At 42.6% G+C, this 16,632-nt stretch overlaps 1 protein-coding gene across 1 annotated transcript in view; it reads left to right on the forward strand.

The window, feature by feature from the left end:
- The window catches only part of LOC139551013 (calsyntenin-2-like), a 292,767-nt gene that overhangs the window by 217,552 nt on the left and 58,583 nt on the right, over nt 1-16,632 (forward strand). The window contains exons 4-6 of the mRNA XM_071362344.1: nt 1,001-1,209; nt 11,677-11,826; nt 15,940-16,125. Of these exons, the coding sequence (XP_071218445.1) occupies nt 1,001-1,209; nt 11,677-11,826; nt 15,940-16,125 (545 nt within the window). The remainder of the gene's footprint in view (nt 1-1,000; nt 1,210-11,676; nt 11,827-15,939; nt 16,126-16,632) is intronic.

The following is a 16,632-nucleotide window of genomic DNA, read 5'->3' on the forward strand; positions in this document are numbered from 1 at the left end:
CGCCGAATACAACAGGTGTAGACTTTACCATGAAATGCTTACTTACGAGCCATTTCCCAACAATGCAGAGTTAAAAAGTAAGAAAATTAGCGAATAGGAAATAGTACCACAATAAATAACAGTAACGAGGCTATATACAAGGAGTACCGGTAACTAGCCAATGTGCAGGGGTACGAGGCAGTTGAGGTCATATGTACATGTAGTTAAGGGTAAAAGTGACTAGGCAATCAGGATAGATAATAAACAAGAGTAGCAGCAACGTATGTGGAGAGTGTGAAAGCTGTGTGTGTGTGTGTGTGTGCGTGCATGTGCATGCGGGTGCGTGTGTGTGCCTCAGCTAAGCAGCATCACTGCAGGACATTCTAAGTAGGTGTCATTGAGTTAATGTCTTTAATTATGAAGGCATGTTGCAGCATCACTTCTTGTCACAAGGTCATTGTCAGCAGAATTATAGGTAGAGTTTGAGAAACTGGATTAAAAAATAATAATACTGAGATATTTCAAATATTACTAATGTTCAGCCCTGTGGTTGTTTTAACAAAGTACAAAGGGAGAGGTCCCGAACCAACCTAGATTTGGTGAGGATATCTCTCAATGGCTTCGGTGCGAAAACATTGCATCACTACCTTAATGTTTTTACAGTACAACTATCAGTGAAAAACAGAGAAGGATTTTACTTTTACGTATTGTATGCCCCCTTGCCCTGGTGTTTCTCTTTCTCATGTTCCCTGAGCTGGTAATGAGTTTGTGTGTTGTTGTTTATGTTTGTCATTTGTTGTCTCTGTTTTTATGCGGTTTTGGGGGGGGGGGGTTTGAGGACGTAGAGTATTTTGTTATCATTAGTACTTATTGTTGGAAGAAAGAGCACCAAAAGTATCTCTCACTACCTTCCCTCACACATTTTGCGCTCTCTCTCTCTCTCTCTCTCTCTCTCTCTCTCCCTCTCTCTCTCACACACACACTCACACTCACTCCCCCCTCCTTCTCTCCCTCTATCCAGGGCGGTGGTTCACATCCAGGTGGATGACGTGAATGAGTTCTCTCCTGTGTTCCGGGAGGCCGTATACCATGCTGCAGTAACGGAGGGGAAGATCTACGACAGCATCCTGCAGGTGGAGGCCTGGGACCAGGACTGTTCCCCGCAGTACAGCCAGATCTGCAACTATGACATCGTCACCTCCGACACGCCCTTCGCCATTGACCGCAATGGTCAGTGAACTCTAACCTCATCCCCTGACCTCAGAACCTGCAGGTCAAATGACACAAGCATAGGCTACTCTGACTGACTTTGCGTTAGGTCAAACTTTTGTACTTTGCCTCTCTCTACACATTGTTAACTCCGCGCTCAGAAGACGGCCCTGTAAATTCCTTCAACTTGGTTACACTTTACTTTCCATGACAGTAATGACACAAACTGTTCCTCAGGCCATCAAATTGGCTCGGCATAATTTGAATACATTCATTACCAGAAGTTCGTATCTAGATCGGCTTACAGTCCATTCACAGTCAGTACACGTGGCCCATGCGGGAATTGAACCCGCAAATTTGATTTGCTGTTGCCAGAATCTTCTCCAACCAACTGAACTTGGTTAATTATATTCATAGCACATCTCTCACACCATTTGTCAGCGTGCTGTATTCATGGACTCTCCAAGTGCTTCCCCATTCATCTTCTGATCACAGTACAGTGTTATACAGAGTGATGTGAAACTGGATTCAGCTTTGTGTGATCAGCGGGAACACAAGGACGAGTGGAGCCCGCGGATCAGACGGGCAAAATGACATCAGATGCTCCACAGCCTGCCATCTCTGCTAGCCTTTCTCCTCCCTCTTCCCTCTCTCCCTTTGTCTCTCTCTCACTCTTTTTGTGTTTCTCTCTCTCTTGATTCACTTTCTCTCTTTCTCTCTCCTTCCCTGCTTCCCTTCCTTTCTCCCCCTCTGTCTTTTTTGTCTTCTCTCTCTCTCTCTCTCTCTCTCTCTCTCTCTCTCTCTACTCTCTTTCCCTCCCTCTCTCTCTTATTTTCGTCCTCCCTGTCTGGTAACTCTGATGTCCTCTGGCACGGCTCAGGCCCCTCTGTGACTTTTATGGGTTCCTGTCCGCCACTCCAGCTTTGCGGCTGCCAGTCGCCTCGCCTCCTATAGCCCTCCCACTGTCTGCAGTGCGACTGGCGCTCGTGGTGCTCAATTAGAACTGAGCGGAGTGATGCATGGGGGCCGCCAGAGTGTGTTTTGTACTGAGGGGGCTTCTGGCTCCATCATTAACCGTGGATCAGAGGCCTGAGTGAGTTATTAAATAAAGCAGGCCCGCCAGCCCTCTGCAACTCAGGGAGGAAGGGAGTAAGATAGAGGGAGTGAGGAAAGGAGAGAGACAGAAAGAAATAGAGCGAGGGAGAGAGGAAGCGAGAGAGGATGTGTGAGAGAGAAGGACAGAGAGGGAGAGGCCAGAAGAAAGAATCAACAGAGAAAAGAAGAGAGACAGGGAAGTAGAATGAATAAGAAGGAGAAACAGCCAAACAGTAGAGAAAGAAAGATAGCGGTACTGTAGTTCCAGGTCTTTCAGAGTTTTGTCTGAATATTTCTTCTCTCCCTCGTCGATCATAAACAACCCATTATATTCTGTACTAAAGAGAAAGTCAATCTTATCTACTTTAGACATACAAATGATGGTGAACTTGAGAATCGGGTCCTAGAGAGCTGTAGTGTATGCTAGTTTTCATGGTTGCGGATGTATACTGTAGTCATACTGTAAATTCCCCAGCAGTCAAAAGACACACACGTATTGACAGGTTTCCTATTTCACTCAGATCTTACACATGGGGACAGTAATGAGTGCAACACAATCTCACACTCAATTTGCGCAAATATGTACAAGTATTTGCGTTTTTGTGGTTTTGTGTGGCTTAATTCTTGTGAAAATACACACATTTTTGTGTGACTTAATTCGTATTAAAAGACAACAATTTTTATACGACTTCATTCACAAGAAAATACATTTTTGGGGGGCAAACTTGGTAACAATCTTTTGAAAGTTATTGGAGCAATGCATTTTGGGTAATGGTGTTCTACACAGCCTTTTTTTTGTGTCCCACATTTATTTATATAAAAAAATAACCCAATATTGTTAATCAACCAGGTTGTCACCGAAATACTTCTAATATAATAGTAGCCTTACACTTTTTATTTTTATTGATGCTAATGCTGTTTTCTATGCTGTTTCTTCGCTTCATACTGTGGGATACTGGTGCAATGTCGGATTTTATGAGGGTTGCCAGATTGGAGTAAAACGCTGCATTTGTCAGATTTTTGGCGGTATCGATGAAGGTATTTGATTGGGGAATAGGGATACATTTTCATGATGCAAAATTAATTAATAAATAAATGTGGGGAAACAGAAGACCTGCAAAAAAAAAAATCTGTTTGGTTTCTCTGGTGCAACTATAGTATTTGCATTTATAACGAGTCTGGACTATGATCAATTAAGCCATATCAATGGATGTAACAGGTTAATGTAAAATAATGAATTATGTTGGCTTACACTTATGGAACTTCCAAGTCCGTTTCATGATGATTATTACAGTCGTGTTAATCACGTTACATGTTATATAGGTTATTCTAACAAGGCATATGCCAGCATTGTAGGCCTAGTTCCTCTGCCCAGAGGCCTGCTCGGCTTTCATGGCAACGGTTATTAGAATTCACGTTGCCACGTATGAACCCTGGTTAGATTGAACTTTCTTCCGCTACATTGGTGGCAGCGATTGGGATCACGTCCGGCTCACATCTAGTTTGGTGATCTAGTGGTGGGAAGCATTCTGTTCTTCAACATTGTGTTGGGTGTAATTACATTGATATATCTAGTGTACAATGGATAAGCAACAATGGGTGTGACAGATAGAAGCAGTCTCTACAGGTGTGATCAAGCCTTACAGTACATCAAAGTTGCCTGAAGCTGAATGAAAAAGTGTGATGCCCTGACCAGTTATTCAGAAGAAAATCCTCTGTGACTGTGTAATTTACATAAGTTAACTTACCAGTGTGGACCCAAAACAAACACATTCTACACATTTACAAACGACCTGTTTAAAGTGTTATTACAACCATGGTGTTCTTTTGTTTCTAAAGCTTCTACATCTAATAACCTTACAATGATCCACATCATATGGGTAGACAAATCATGTGTGTTATGCAGCAAAACACAACTATCCTTTTTTTAGGTTGCAAACCAGTGATATGAATCACTGTTGATCCGTCCTGTATCACGTTTCAGGAGAAGACCCAGATGCAGACAGTGTCGAAGTAACAAAAGTTTATTACTAGAACAGGGGGCAGGCAAAATTAGAGGTCAAGGGCAGACAGAGGTCAGTAATCCAGATCAGAGTCCATATGGTACAGAACGCCAGGCAGTCTCGGGGTCAGGGCAGGCAGAGGTCAATAATCCAGATCAGAGTCCATATGGTACAGAACGGCAGGCAGTCTCGGGGTCAGGGCAGGCAGAGGTCAATAATCCAGGGTGGTGTGACAAGGTCCAGAACGGCAGGCAGGCTCAGGATCAGGGCAGGCAGAGGTCAATAACCCAGGGTGGTGTGACAAGGTACAGAACGGCAGGCAGGCTCAGGATCAGGGCAGGCAGAGGTCAATAACCCAGGGTGGTGTGACAAGATACAGAACTGCAGGCAGGCTCAGGGTCAGGGCAGGCAGAATGGTCAAAACCGGGAAAACTAGAAAACAGGAACTAGAAAAGAGAGGAGCATGGGGAAAAACGCTGGTAGGCTTGACGAACAAAACAAACTGGCAACAGAGAACACAAGTATAAATACTGGGGATAATAGGGAAGATGAGCGACACCTGGAGGGGAGTGGAGAAAAGCACAACGACAGGTGAAACAGATCAGGGTGTGACATCCTGTTCCGATCTAATGAGATGGATATAGGATTTCCTACGGCCTAGAATCGAGGCCTTTCCCAGTCATGAAGGACAAAGCTAGGCCCTTCTTGGTTGTCATTGGCGAAGACTGAACCCAAGTTAGGGGTTATATGTCAGACTCTCCTATACCACTTTGCCCAACCTTTTATACCCCAGACGTTGTAAATAAACCCTTTTTAAGGTGTTATAACTTGTATCATTATTATAGGGATGTGAAACCCATAGTCGAATGGCTTCAGACTGAGAATTGTTTACTGCCAGCGGAAAATAGGTATTCGGAGTAGACTTTACCATCCTACGCTTCCGAATATATTACTCGCTAATGTTCAATAAAGTAGACGAGCGCAAGGCGAGGATCTCCTTTCAGAGAGACATCAGGGACTGTAACATACTCTGTTTCACGGAATCATGGCTCTCTCCAGATATACTCTCCCTGTCCATACAGCCAGCTGGGTTCTCAGTAATTTGCGCAGACAGGAATAAAGACCTCTCCGGGAAGAAGAAGGGCGTCGTGTATGTTTCATGATTAACCACCCATGGTGTGATTGTGATAACGTACAGAAACCCAAGTCCTTTTGTTCACCCAACCTAGAATACTTCATAATCAAATGCTGACCATATTACCTCCCAAGAGAATTCTCTTCGGTTATAGTCACAGCCGTGTATATTCCCCCTCAAGCCGATACCGCGACGGCCCTCAAGGAACTACACTGGACTTTATGCAAACTGGAAACCACATATCCTGAGGCCGCATTTATTCTAGCTGGGGATTTTAACAACGCAAATTTGAGGAAAACGCTACCAAAGTTCTGCCAACACATTGACTGTAGTACTAGCGCTGGGGAAACACTCGACCACTGCTATTCTCTCTTCCGGGATGCCTACAAGGCCATCCCCCGCCCTCCCTTCGGCAAATCAGATCACGACCACTTCCGCAGTGGCGACAATCAGTGGACGAGGCCATCCACTGCTTTCCACTCCTGTGAGTATCGCTGGCTCAGTGATGTTAGGCCCAGGGTTGAGTTGCACATCCCCGGATAGCAGGAAGGTAGTGAACAGGTAGTTTAACAGTTTCCGATAAATGTTGGACTTGTGTTTGTTACGCCTAAGCGGTTTAGTGGAATAGGGAGCGAGGTAGACTTGGCCATTATTCAGAACATTATGGTATGCTGTGTACTGTCCTCTCCCGTGGAACGGTGAACCAATGTGTTTGGTGTTGGTATTCTCTGGCAGTAGATTGATTGTGTCATCCCAGCAAGGACGCACTGAGACTATCAGTAGAGCAGCTACATAACTGACAATTGTGGCAATGTACTGGAGATAAAACACATAATTGCACTTTAACTCTTTGCATGAGTTAATAATCTGGGGTCGGCTTACACCTGATGTTTTAGATCAAATAACAGCATCTGTAGGAGAAGCGGCACCTGTCGCACCACCCTCCCTTCCGTCTGCCATCTTCCACATCATGTAACACGGTAACTATCAATCTGTGGCTGGAACTAGATCAGTATCCGTTACCAAAAATGCAGGACTTGTTCACAAAGCTGAACGTCTCCATTGGGTTGAGGTCAGGTGATTGCGGAGACCAGGTAATCTGATGCAGCACCCCATCACGCTCCTTCATGGTCAAATAGCCCTTACACTTCCTGTGTTTGGGTCATTGTCCTGTTGAAAAACAAATGATAGTACCACAAAGTGCAAACCTGATGGGATGGGATCGCTGCAGAATGCTTTGGTAGCCATGCTGGGGAAGTGTGCCTTGAATTCTAAGTAAATCACTGACAGTGGTCACCAGCAAAGCACCCCCACACCATCACACCTCATCCTCCATGCTTCACGGTGAGAAGCACACATGCGGAGATCATCCCTTCACCTACTTTGCGTCTCACAAAGGCACGGCGGTTGGAACCAAAAATCCAAAATTTCCACTGGTTTAATGTCCATTGCTCGTGTTTCTTGGACCAAGCAAGTCTCTCTTCTTCTTATTGGAGTACTTCTAGTGGTTTCTTTGCAGAAATTCGACAATGAATGCCTGATTCACGCAATCTCCTCTGAACAGTTGATTTTGAGATGTGTCTGTAACTCTGTGTATTTATTATTATTTATTTTGGGCTGAAATCTGAGGTGCAGTTAGTTGCTGGTTTCTGAAGGCTGGTAACTCTAATGAATTTATCCTCTGCAGCAGAGGTAACTCTGGATCTTCCCTTCCTGTGGCGGTCCTTGAGAGAGCCAGCTTCATCATAGCGATTGATGTTTTTTGCGACTGCACTTGATGGAACTTTCAAAGTTCTTGACATTTTCCATGTTGACTGACCTTCATGTCTTAAAGTAATGATGGACTGTCATTTCTCTTTGCTTATTTGAGGTGTTCTTGCCATAATATGGACTTGGTCTTTTACCAAATAGGGCTATCTTCTGTATACCAACCCTACCTTGTCATAACACAATTGATTGGCTCAAATGCATTTAAGAAGGAAAGGAATTCCACAAATTAACTTTTAACAAGGCACACCTGTTAATTGAAATGCATTCCAGGTGACTAACTCATGAAGCTGGTTGAGAGAATGCCAAGAGTGTGTAAAGCTGTCATCGAGGCAAAGGGTGGCTACTTTGAAGAATCTCAAATAAAAAATATGTTTTGATTTGTTTAACATTTTTTGGGTTACTACATGATTCCATATGTGTTATTTCCTAGTTTTGATGTCTTCACTATTATTCTACAATGTAGAAGATAGTAAAAATAAAGAAAAACCCTTGAATGAGTAGGTGTGTCCAAACTTTTGACTGGTACTGTAACTTGGATCATTGTTATAGGGCTGTGAAACCCTGAGCATTTCTCACTGGAAATTGCTGCTGACATTGAACATAGCTTAGGGTTAGGGTATTTAATTAATGTCAGACTTTCCTATGCCACTGTTCCCAACCTCTTGTACCCCATAGGTTGTAAATAAACCCTTTTTAAGCTGATTTAACTTCTATCATTATTATTGGGCAGTGAAACCCATAGCCGAATGGCTTCTCACCATTTATTCACAGAGAGCAATTTCTGTTTTTTTTAACAGGTAGTGTCCATTTATTTACAGTAGTGTGTTGAAAAATGTTGCTTTCTTCACTGAAAATACAGAATATGTATAAAAATGCCAAATATACCAAAAGCTAAATCAAGCAGAGATTTATGACTATTTAACCATGTTAATCATTACTGAAACATGCAAACTACAAACATTTAACCAGTTAAAGATAATGAATACATGTCAACTAGATACAAATATTTTATAAAAAAATAATTCATACAAAAAGTCAAGAGTTGGCTATAACATGAGTACAAACAAAGTGAGTGTGTGTATATGTGTGTAAGTGTTTGTGTGCGTGTGTGTGTATTCTGGAAAAAGTGAAGCCTTGTATTAAATGCATTATGAAGAAAATTGTGTAAATATGAAATGCGTTATGAAAATTGTGTTGGCCTACTCTTGCCTACACGACAAAAGGGCCTTTCTGACTACAAGTGCACCAGTATCCCAAATTATTAATTGAAAACAAGCAAAGAAAACAGTTTTGGAATTAATATATATTTTTTTATAAACATAAGGCTACTATTTTATTATAATTATTTCGGTGACAACCTGGTTTATTAACAATATTGGGTTGTTAACGTGTTTTCTTTTTTTTATAAATAAAAAAGGCAGTGTTGAACACCATTATGCCCGTCATGCATTGCTCTAATAACTTTCAAAAGATTGTTCTGAAGTTTGCTCCCCAAAAATATATTTTCCTATGAATGGAATTGCACAAATGTGTGTGTTTTCACATTAATTAAGCCACACAAAACACACAAAAATTCACAAAATCTGCTGAGATACTTTTTGTACATACAGAGGCTTGCGAAAGTATTCACCCCCCTTGGCATTTTTCCTATTTTGTTGCCTTACAAACTGGAATTAAAGTAGATTTTTGGGGGGTTGGTATCATTTAATTTACACAACATACCTACCACTTTTAAGATGCAAAATACTTTTTATTGTGAAACAAACAAGAAATAAGACAAAAAAAACTGAAAACTTGAGCGTGCATAACTATTCACCCCCCACCCGAAAGTCAATACTTTGTAGAGCCACCTTTTGCAGCAATTACATCTGCAAGCTTCTTGGGGTATATCTCTGTAAGCTTGGCACATCTAGCCACTTGGATTTTTGCCCATTCTTCAAGGCAAAACTGCTCCAGCTCCTTCAAGTTGGATGAGTTCCGCTGGTGTACAGCAATCTTTAAGTCATACCACAGATTCTCAATTGGATTGAGGTCTGGGCTTTGACTAGGCCATTCCAAGACATTTAAATGTTTCCCCTTAAACCACTCGAGTGTTGCTTTGGCAGTATGCTTAGGGTCATTGTAATGCTGGAAGGTGAACCTCCATCCCAGTCTCAAATCTCCGGAAGACTGAAACAGTTTTCCCTCAAGAATTTCTCTGTATTTAGCGCCATCCATCATTCCTTCAATTCTGACCAGTTTCCCAGTCCCTGCTGATGAAAAACATCCCCACAGCATGATGCTGCCACCACCATGCTTCACTGTGGGGATGGTGTTCTTGGGGTGATGAAGTTGTTGGGTTTGCACCAGACACAGGGTTTTCCTTGATGGCCAAAAAGCTCAATTTTAGTCTCATCTGACCAGAGTACCTTCTTCCATATGTTTGGGGAGTCTCCCACATGCCTTTTGGTGAACACCAAATGTGTTTGCTTATTTTTTTCTTTAAGCAATGGCTTTTTTTCGGGCCACTCATCCGTAAAGCCCAACTCTGTGGAGTGTACGGCTTAAAGTGGTTCTATGGACAATTACTCCAATCTCCGCTGTCGAGCTCTTCAGCTCCTTCAGGGTTATCTTTGGTCTCTTTGTTGCCTCTCTGATTAATGCCCTCCTTGCCTGTTCCGTGAGTTTTGGTGGGCGGCCCTCTCTTGGCAGGTTTGTTGTGGTGCCATATTCTTTAAAAAAATATATAATGGATTTAATGGTGCTCCGTGGGATGTTCAAAGTTTCTGATATCTTTTATAACCCAACCCTGATCTGTACTTCTCCACAACTTTGTCCCTGACCTGTTTGGAGAGCTCCTTGGTCTTCATAGTGCCACTTGCTTGGTGGTGCCCCTTGCTTAGTGGTGTTCCAGACTCTGGGGCCTTTCAAAACAGGTGTAAATATACTGAGATCATGTGACAGACCATGTGACACTTAGATTGCACACAGGTGGACTTTATTTAACTAATTATGTTACTTCTGAAGGTAATTGGTTGCACCAGATCTTATTTAGGGGCTTCATAGCAAAGGGGGTGAATACATATGCACCCACCACTTTTCCGTTTTTATTTTTTTGAATTTTTTGAAACAAGTAATTTGGACTATTTTGTGTATGTCCATTACATGAAATCCAAATAAAAATCCATTTAAATTACAGGTTGTAATGCAACAAAATAGGAAAAACACCAAGGGGGGTGAATACTTTTGCAAGGCACTGTATTTGCACGAATTGAGTGTGAGATTGTGTTGCAATGGGAGATGAGGCTGGGACTGGAGCTCCATCATGTAAGTGGGGACTCGGGGACTGAGTCCTGCTAGCTGTCACTGGTGATGTCTCATTTGTAACTTACCCTAGCTGGGTTAGGTTCTATCATGGTGTGAGATGTATCACAGCTACAGTAAATGTATCGCGTTTAATCAAAGACAAACATTGCCACCCCTCAGAGCCTGTTTCCTCTCTAGGTTTTCCTAGGGAGTTTTTCCGTGCTTCTACATCTGCGTTGTTTGCTATTTGGCATTTTAGGATGGGTTTCTGTATAAGCACTTTGTGATTGCTGATGTAAAAAGGGCTTTATAAATTCATTTGATTGATTGAGCTCTCCCTAAGGTGTCATTTAGGGTAGAATCTACACAACTCAATTTTTTTGCCTTAATCATGCGTTGTTGTCAATGGGAGATTTCCGCAAAATAATGAGTTATGCCTGCTCATCTTAAGTTAGGGTTCAGCCCGTAGAGACCAGTGTAACCACCACAGCCATTGCAGTCTTCATCGAAACCTTTAGCACTCTGATTGCTTGTATGGAACTACATCTGAATAAAGGCGTCCTTTTGCTTCACTGCATGGCATTAATCTCCACCATCAGCACTAACAACGTACCACTCCACTAACTCTCCGACCCAGATTCACAGAAGTAAGTGAGAGACTGAGATATCCTCCTTTTTGAGGGTACATCATCTTCATAGGGTCCATCTGGGAGTGGAGCTGTCCAGGTTTGAGGGCTCACACCGCTCCTGACCTCCTCTCCTCTCCTTGACAGCTGCAGAACTGTCTCCAGGGCAAGATTCATGAATAAATGCCAACCAGCATCAGCATCAGGACCATAGAGATACAACTATAGAGAGGCTGATGTCATAGGACCTCGAACCATAGTTCCTCTCTAGTGCTCTATCTCTATGATCCGGACACTGACATACTCTCAGACAACCAAACTGGCTGTAGAGGTTGCCAGCTAGTTGAGCAAAATAGCCTCCGTTTAGGGAAGGTGGGAAAACAAAGGCTAACACACTTAGATGTTAGAGTGTGATGAGGATATTCATTTGGATAGGAGAGGAACTCACTGAAATCGATGAACATTACATTAACTGAATTTATTTACAGACGATAGCAGTGAGTTGAATTGTCTTGAGTGCATCCCTCACGCTGGTGATGTTTTTTTAACCTTCATTTCTCCTCTCCCTCATTAGGCAACATCAGAAACACGGAGCGTCTGAGCTACGACAAGCAGCTGCGCTACAAGATCATGGTGACCGCCTTCGACTGCGGCCAGAAGAGGGCGACGGAGAGTGTGGCGGTGCACATCGATGTCAAGCCCGTCTGCAAACCTGGCTGGCAAGGTCAGTGGCATCACAGAGGAAGACTCTGTTCACACTGCAAAGATCTAAGTTGCAGATCGCAAAAGTTACTTACAGGTTGCTAATCATTCAATAAGTAGTTTGGCTTCCCCAAAGTTAGAGGCTACCACACTGTAGCAGAAATCAATTTACTCCTCACAAAATGGCCACCAGCATGACTCAGGGTACTTGCTTGCAGCACTATCAGTGTCTCTGCGTTTCGCCTTGCACTGTTCTTTTCTCCCTCTGCACCCATGACCCAGTAGTGTTCTAAGAGAAAGAGGAGCTCTCATCCTCCCTGTGAGGGCTTATAACTACACTATCACACTCCTTGCTCTGGATCTTACAGTCCTCCTCGATTCTGTTTACCCAAGCAATCCAGGTCAAGGGCCCCTGTGGAGAAGGGAAGAGGGGAATACAGCATATCCCGTTTTAGAATAAAGCCCCAAGAGGGAAGAAAACATTGTTTAAGGAAAGCCGGTGGAACTTGACTGGATCTTGTCTCGTACTACTGTAGCAGTCACACAGTTAAAGCCTTCACAAGCGGACAGGGTCCCCCACTGCTTCCCTGTCAAATATGTCATTAGGCCACGTCATGAGAAGAAAGGCTGGGAAGACGCCTTCATCTAATTACAAGAAATCCCTCCTTTCCTTAAAGATCGAGTCCGCATTGCCACGGTTCTCCCCAGCGCCTTTGTTATTGTTTTGGTATTGTTGATGAAACGAAGGTTGAGGAGCATCAGGCAGTGTGGTTAAAATCATTTTTTCAACGGTACATATTCTGTTGTTCTGTCACGCATGCATTGATGTCCGAGGGGATAAAAACTGTTAGTTGTTTGCAGTTTGTTGTTGTAATATCCCAAACGGACGTGGTAGTTACACCAATTAAGGATTTTAGATTTAAAGACAGTGTGTGATTCCTCTTGCTGGAAATGTAGCTTGAAATGGGGCCAGAGTTTTTCCATTACCTGAATGAAGGCTCACGCAGTAGTGGGGGGTAGCTTGATACTAAAGGATAGCTCTCCATGAGACACTCACTGTAAATGTCACCCTCAAAATAGAGCTATATCTAATAGTCCTCAAAGTCATGGCAACAGATGGTACATACAGCTGCAAAGTACTGTACAGAAAAGTGTGGCAATCCCACAATCTTTTTGTTTTAAGAGAGACATTGGTCGTGCCCTTCAGACCAATAAGAAACATGAACACGTTATACTCACAAGAAGCTTATAAATGTTGCGTAATGTGCATAATGGGCCGTAATGTGTAATAATTCCAGCCATAATCCCACATAGGCTAGTAGCCATTCATCTTGGCATATATAATCATAAATACAAGATGTAATAAGGCGTTAACATATTATGCCCATGACTTACATGGCTATATATTTCATCAAGTCATTTATTTGACCTTGTAACCGGATAAGGAAATGTGTTGGAGTATGATTTGTGTCATTGAACAGAAAAGCCTTGTGTAATTGAATAGAAAGTCTATTGAAATTATAGCTCTATTTGAAATTGTGCATGCAAGATTTCTATGGTCTTTAAGACAACATTAACACAGTATATTTTCATTACCAGGTTAGATAGATAGATGGACGGACGGACGGATAGATAATTGTATTGTCCTCCAAAAGAGAAAACTATACTGAACAAAAATATAAACACAACATGTAAAGTGTTGGTCCCATGTTTCATGTGCTGAAATACATTTTCCCTCTGCACAAACAGCTTATTTTGCTCTAAAATGTCGTGTACAAATTTGTTTACATCCCTGTTAGTGAGCATTTCTCCTTTGCCAAGATAATTAATCCACCTGACAGGTGTGGCATATCAAGAAGCTGATTAAACAGCATGATCAGTACACAGGTGCACCTTGTGCTGGGGACAATAAAAAGGCCCCTCTAAAATGTGCAGTTTTGTCACACAACACAATGTCTCAAGTTTTGAGGGAGTGTGCAATTGGCATGCTGACTGCAGGAATGTCCAACAGAGCTGTTGCCAGAGAATTGAATGTTTATTTCTCTACCATACATCGCCTAAAACGTCATTTTAGAAAATTTGGCAATCCGTCCAACCGACCTCACAACTGCAGACTGCGTCAGCCTAGGACCTCCACATCCGGTTTCTTCACCTGCGGGATCATCTGGGGGGGGGGGGGGGGGGGGGGGGATATTTCTGTCTGTAATTAAGCCCTCTTGTGGGAAAAAAACGAATTCTGATTGATTGGGCCTGGTTCCCAAAAGGGTGGGCCTATGCCCTCCCAGGCCATCCATGGCTGTGCCCATTGCCCAGTGAAATCCATAAATTAAGGCCTCATTTATTTGTTTCAATCGACTGATTTCCTTCTATGAACTGTTATTCGGTAGAATCTTTGAAATTGTTGCATGTTGCGTTTATATTTTTGTTCAGTATACAACATGAGTATAACTCTTAATTAAAATCACAGGTGAAATACTGTACCTTTTCTGTGCTAGCCTTCTAACAACATCATTTCTCTGTCTGCCTCTCCCTGGTCATGTCATTTCTCTCTCTGAGTGTTTGGCCTTGAATATATGATGGAATAGACTCGACAGCTGTCAACTCTCCGCTCTACACACAGCAATAAAATGGCTATAACTGCCCCTTAGACTATAAAGAAGGCCTGGTGTGGCCCACAGATACATATGGAGGGTAATCGAAATGTAAAACGGGTGACGAAGATGACAGACGAAGGCGAGGGGAGGTGAGGCCTTCCTGCACTGGAGCTCTCAGGATCCTTGAGCTTCTAATTCGCCTCTTGCGCTCTCCGTTTTCCGCCATCCCTCTCATCCTTTATCGACCTTTCTCTCGCCCTCTCTGTTCCGTTCTCCCCATCTCTCTGGTCATATGCCACCGTTCGTGGCAGATCCTTCTAGCCACCCATCCCATTTTTGCATTTTCATGCCATTTCCTGGCAATCTGGCGTATCACTTTGGTCTGGTATAGAACCATCAACATCCCTCTAGACTTCTTCTGACGATTGCCTCAGCACTTAAAGCGTCTTATTTTTTCATTTTACTTCCCCACTCTTCTTATTCTACTGTTTCCCTTATTTTCGTATTCTATTCCCCCCAGTTCTTATACTCTCATATTGCTGTGTGAAAAGGTCTGGGGGCTCCCTACCTGGTCTATGGATCCTTTTGATACAGACACTCTCTGATGTAAAATAGTTTACCTGGAGTTAGCTGATCTTGCTCTGCCACTCAATAGTATCGTTGTAGAGATACCTGTAAACACAATATTGTTTGTGACATAATTGGGCAGTGATTCATGTCAAATTAATCCCTTTGTGGTGACGTGCTAGCATGTTCATTAGCATTGATAGCAAAGTTGATCATTGTAGCATTATAGCATTAGCTACAGGAGAAACATTCCACTGAGTAGCCTAACACCTGATTTCATTTAAACTCAGAATGGTCAGCCTATATTTTTGTGTCAGATAAGGTTTATTGATTTGATATGGAAGACCATGAAAGCAGACCCCGTTCATACGTGTTGCCAACACTCAATTGTGTGACATGGATTAGCAAGCACAGTGGGTTAGCAGTTAGCATAGCGTAGCCTCCTGTGTCAGAACCTCACTTCTCCTTAAGCTTCTTGGTGTGTGAAGTCATCTGTCACCTGTTTAGCTTTAGTGAGGAGTGCTCCGTGATGCCTTCAATTCAGAGGCTTGCTCTGGTATTCAGTGGAACCCTTTTCCTCTGTAGCATTGGCTCTGTGCTGGAGCTAGCCTGGCTATAGTAGCGCTAGTGAAAGATACTGTAGGATAAAATATGCTGAGCTGAAAACAGGCTAAGGGTCTGACCTTCACCCAAAGTGAATACCAAACATGCAAATGGTGAATAATACAACCTGGCCAGTGGCTGGATGCATTTATCGTTTCTGCATTTATTATTTTTTATTTCTTAGTACTGTTTCAGAAGTAATTAAATGTTCTATTTAGAAATGTTTGTGTCTACAGTAGCACAATAATGATACAATAGTTCAGTACAGATATGCCCTATCAAGACAGTTTTGGCATCTGAATTACTAAGCATTAGGAAAAAAACATTTTCTATTGGGAATAATAAACGATATACTTCTCTTGTTCTCCCAGGCTGGAACAAACGAATGGACTATGAGCCCGGAACAGGAAGCAAGCAACTGTTTCCCAAGATGCACCTGGAGACTTGTGACGGCCCGCTGTCGGCGGTGAGAGCCATGGTGGAGCTGCAGACCAGCCACATTGGGAAGGGCTGCGACCGAGAGACCTACTCTGAGAAGTCCCTACAGAAACTCTGTGGTAAGCCACAAGGGAAAGAGAGAAAATAAAATCATCAAATGTTCTAATAATATTTCATCCTGTGTGCAGTTGCACATTGTGTAATGCGTTAATTACACTTATGACTAGTGAAGTCATAGAGACTATTGGGTGTGTTGTTTCTATTTTACTCAACTCATTAATGGTTTCCAATTACTGTAACTACTCTAATTTCTAATGTTTTGTCACGTTGAGTCATTTCATTGTAATTTGTAAGTCTACAGGTAGGTGGCAGGTAGCCTAGCGGTTAAGAGCGTTGAGCCAGTAACTGAAAGGTCGCTGGTTTGAATCCCTGTGCTGACTAAGCAAGGCACTTTAGCAAGGCACTTATCCCTAACTTCTCTCTCCTCACGATCACAGTGAAAGTCCTGCTCTTTAAGAGCATATGCTAAATTAAATGTCTATATTTGATCAACTTGTTGAATCATTGTTATTAATAATTCTGGGGAGAAATCTGCTCAAGTGAACATTTTCATTGTGAAGAGTTGA

The sequence above is a fragment of the Salvelinus alpinus genome, chromosome 23 (assembly GCF_045679555.1).
Source record: "Salvelinus alpinus chromosome 23, SLU_Salpinus.1, whole genome shotgun sequence".
NCBI classification, from domain to species: domain Eukaryota; kingdom Metazoa; phylum Chordata; class Actinopteri; order Salmoniformes; family Salmonidae; genus Salvelinus; species Salvelinus alpinus.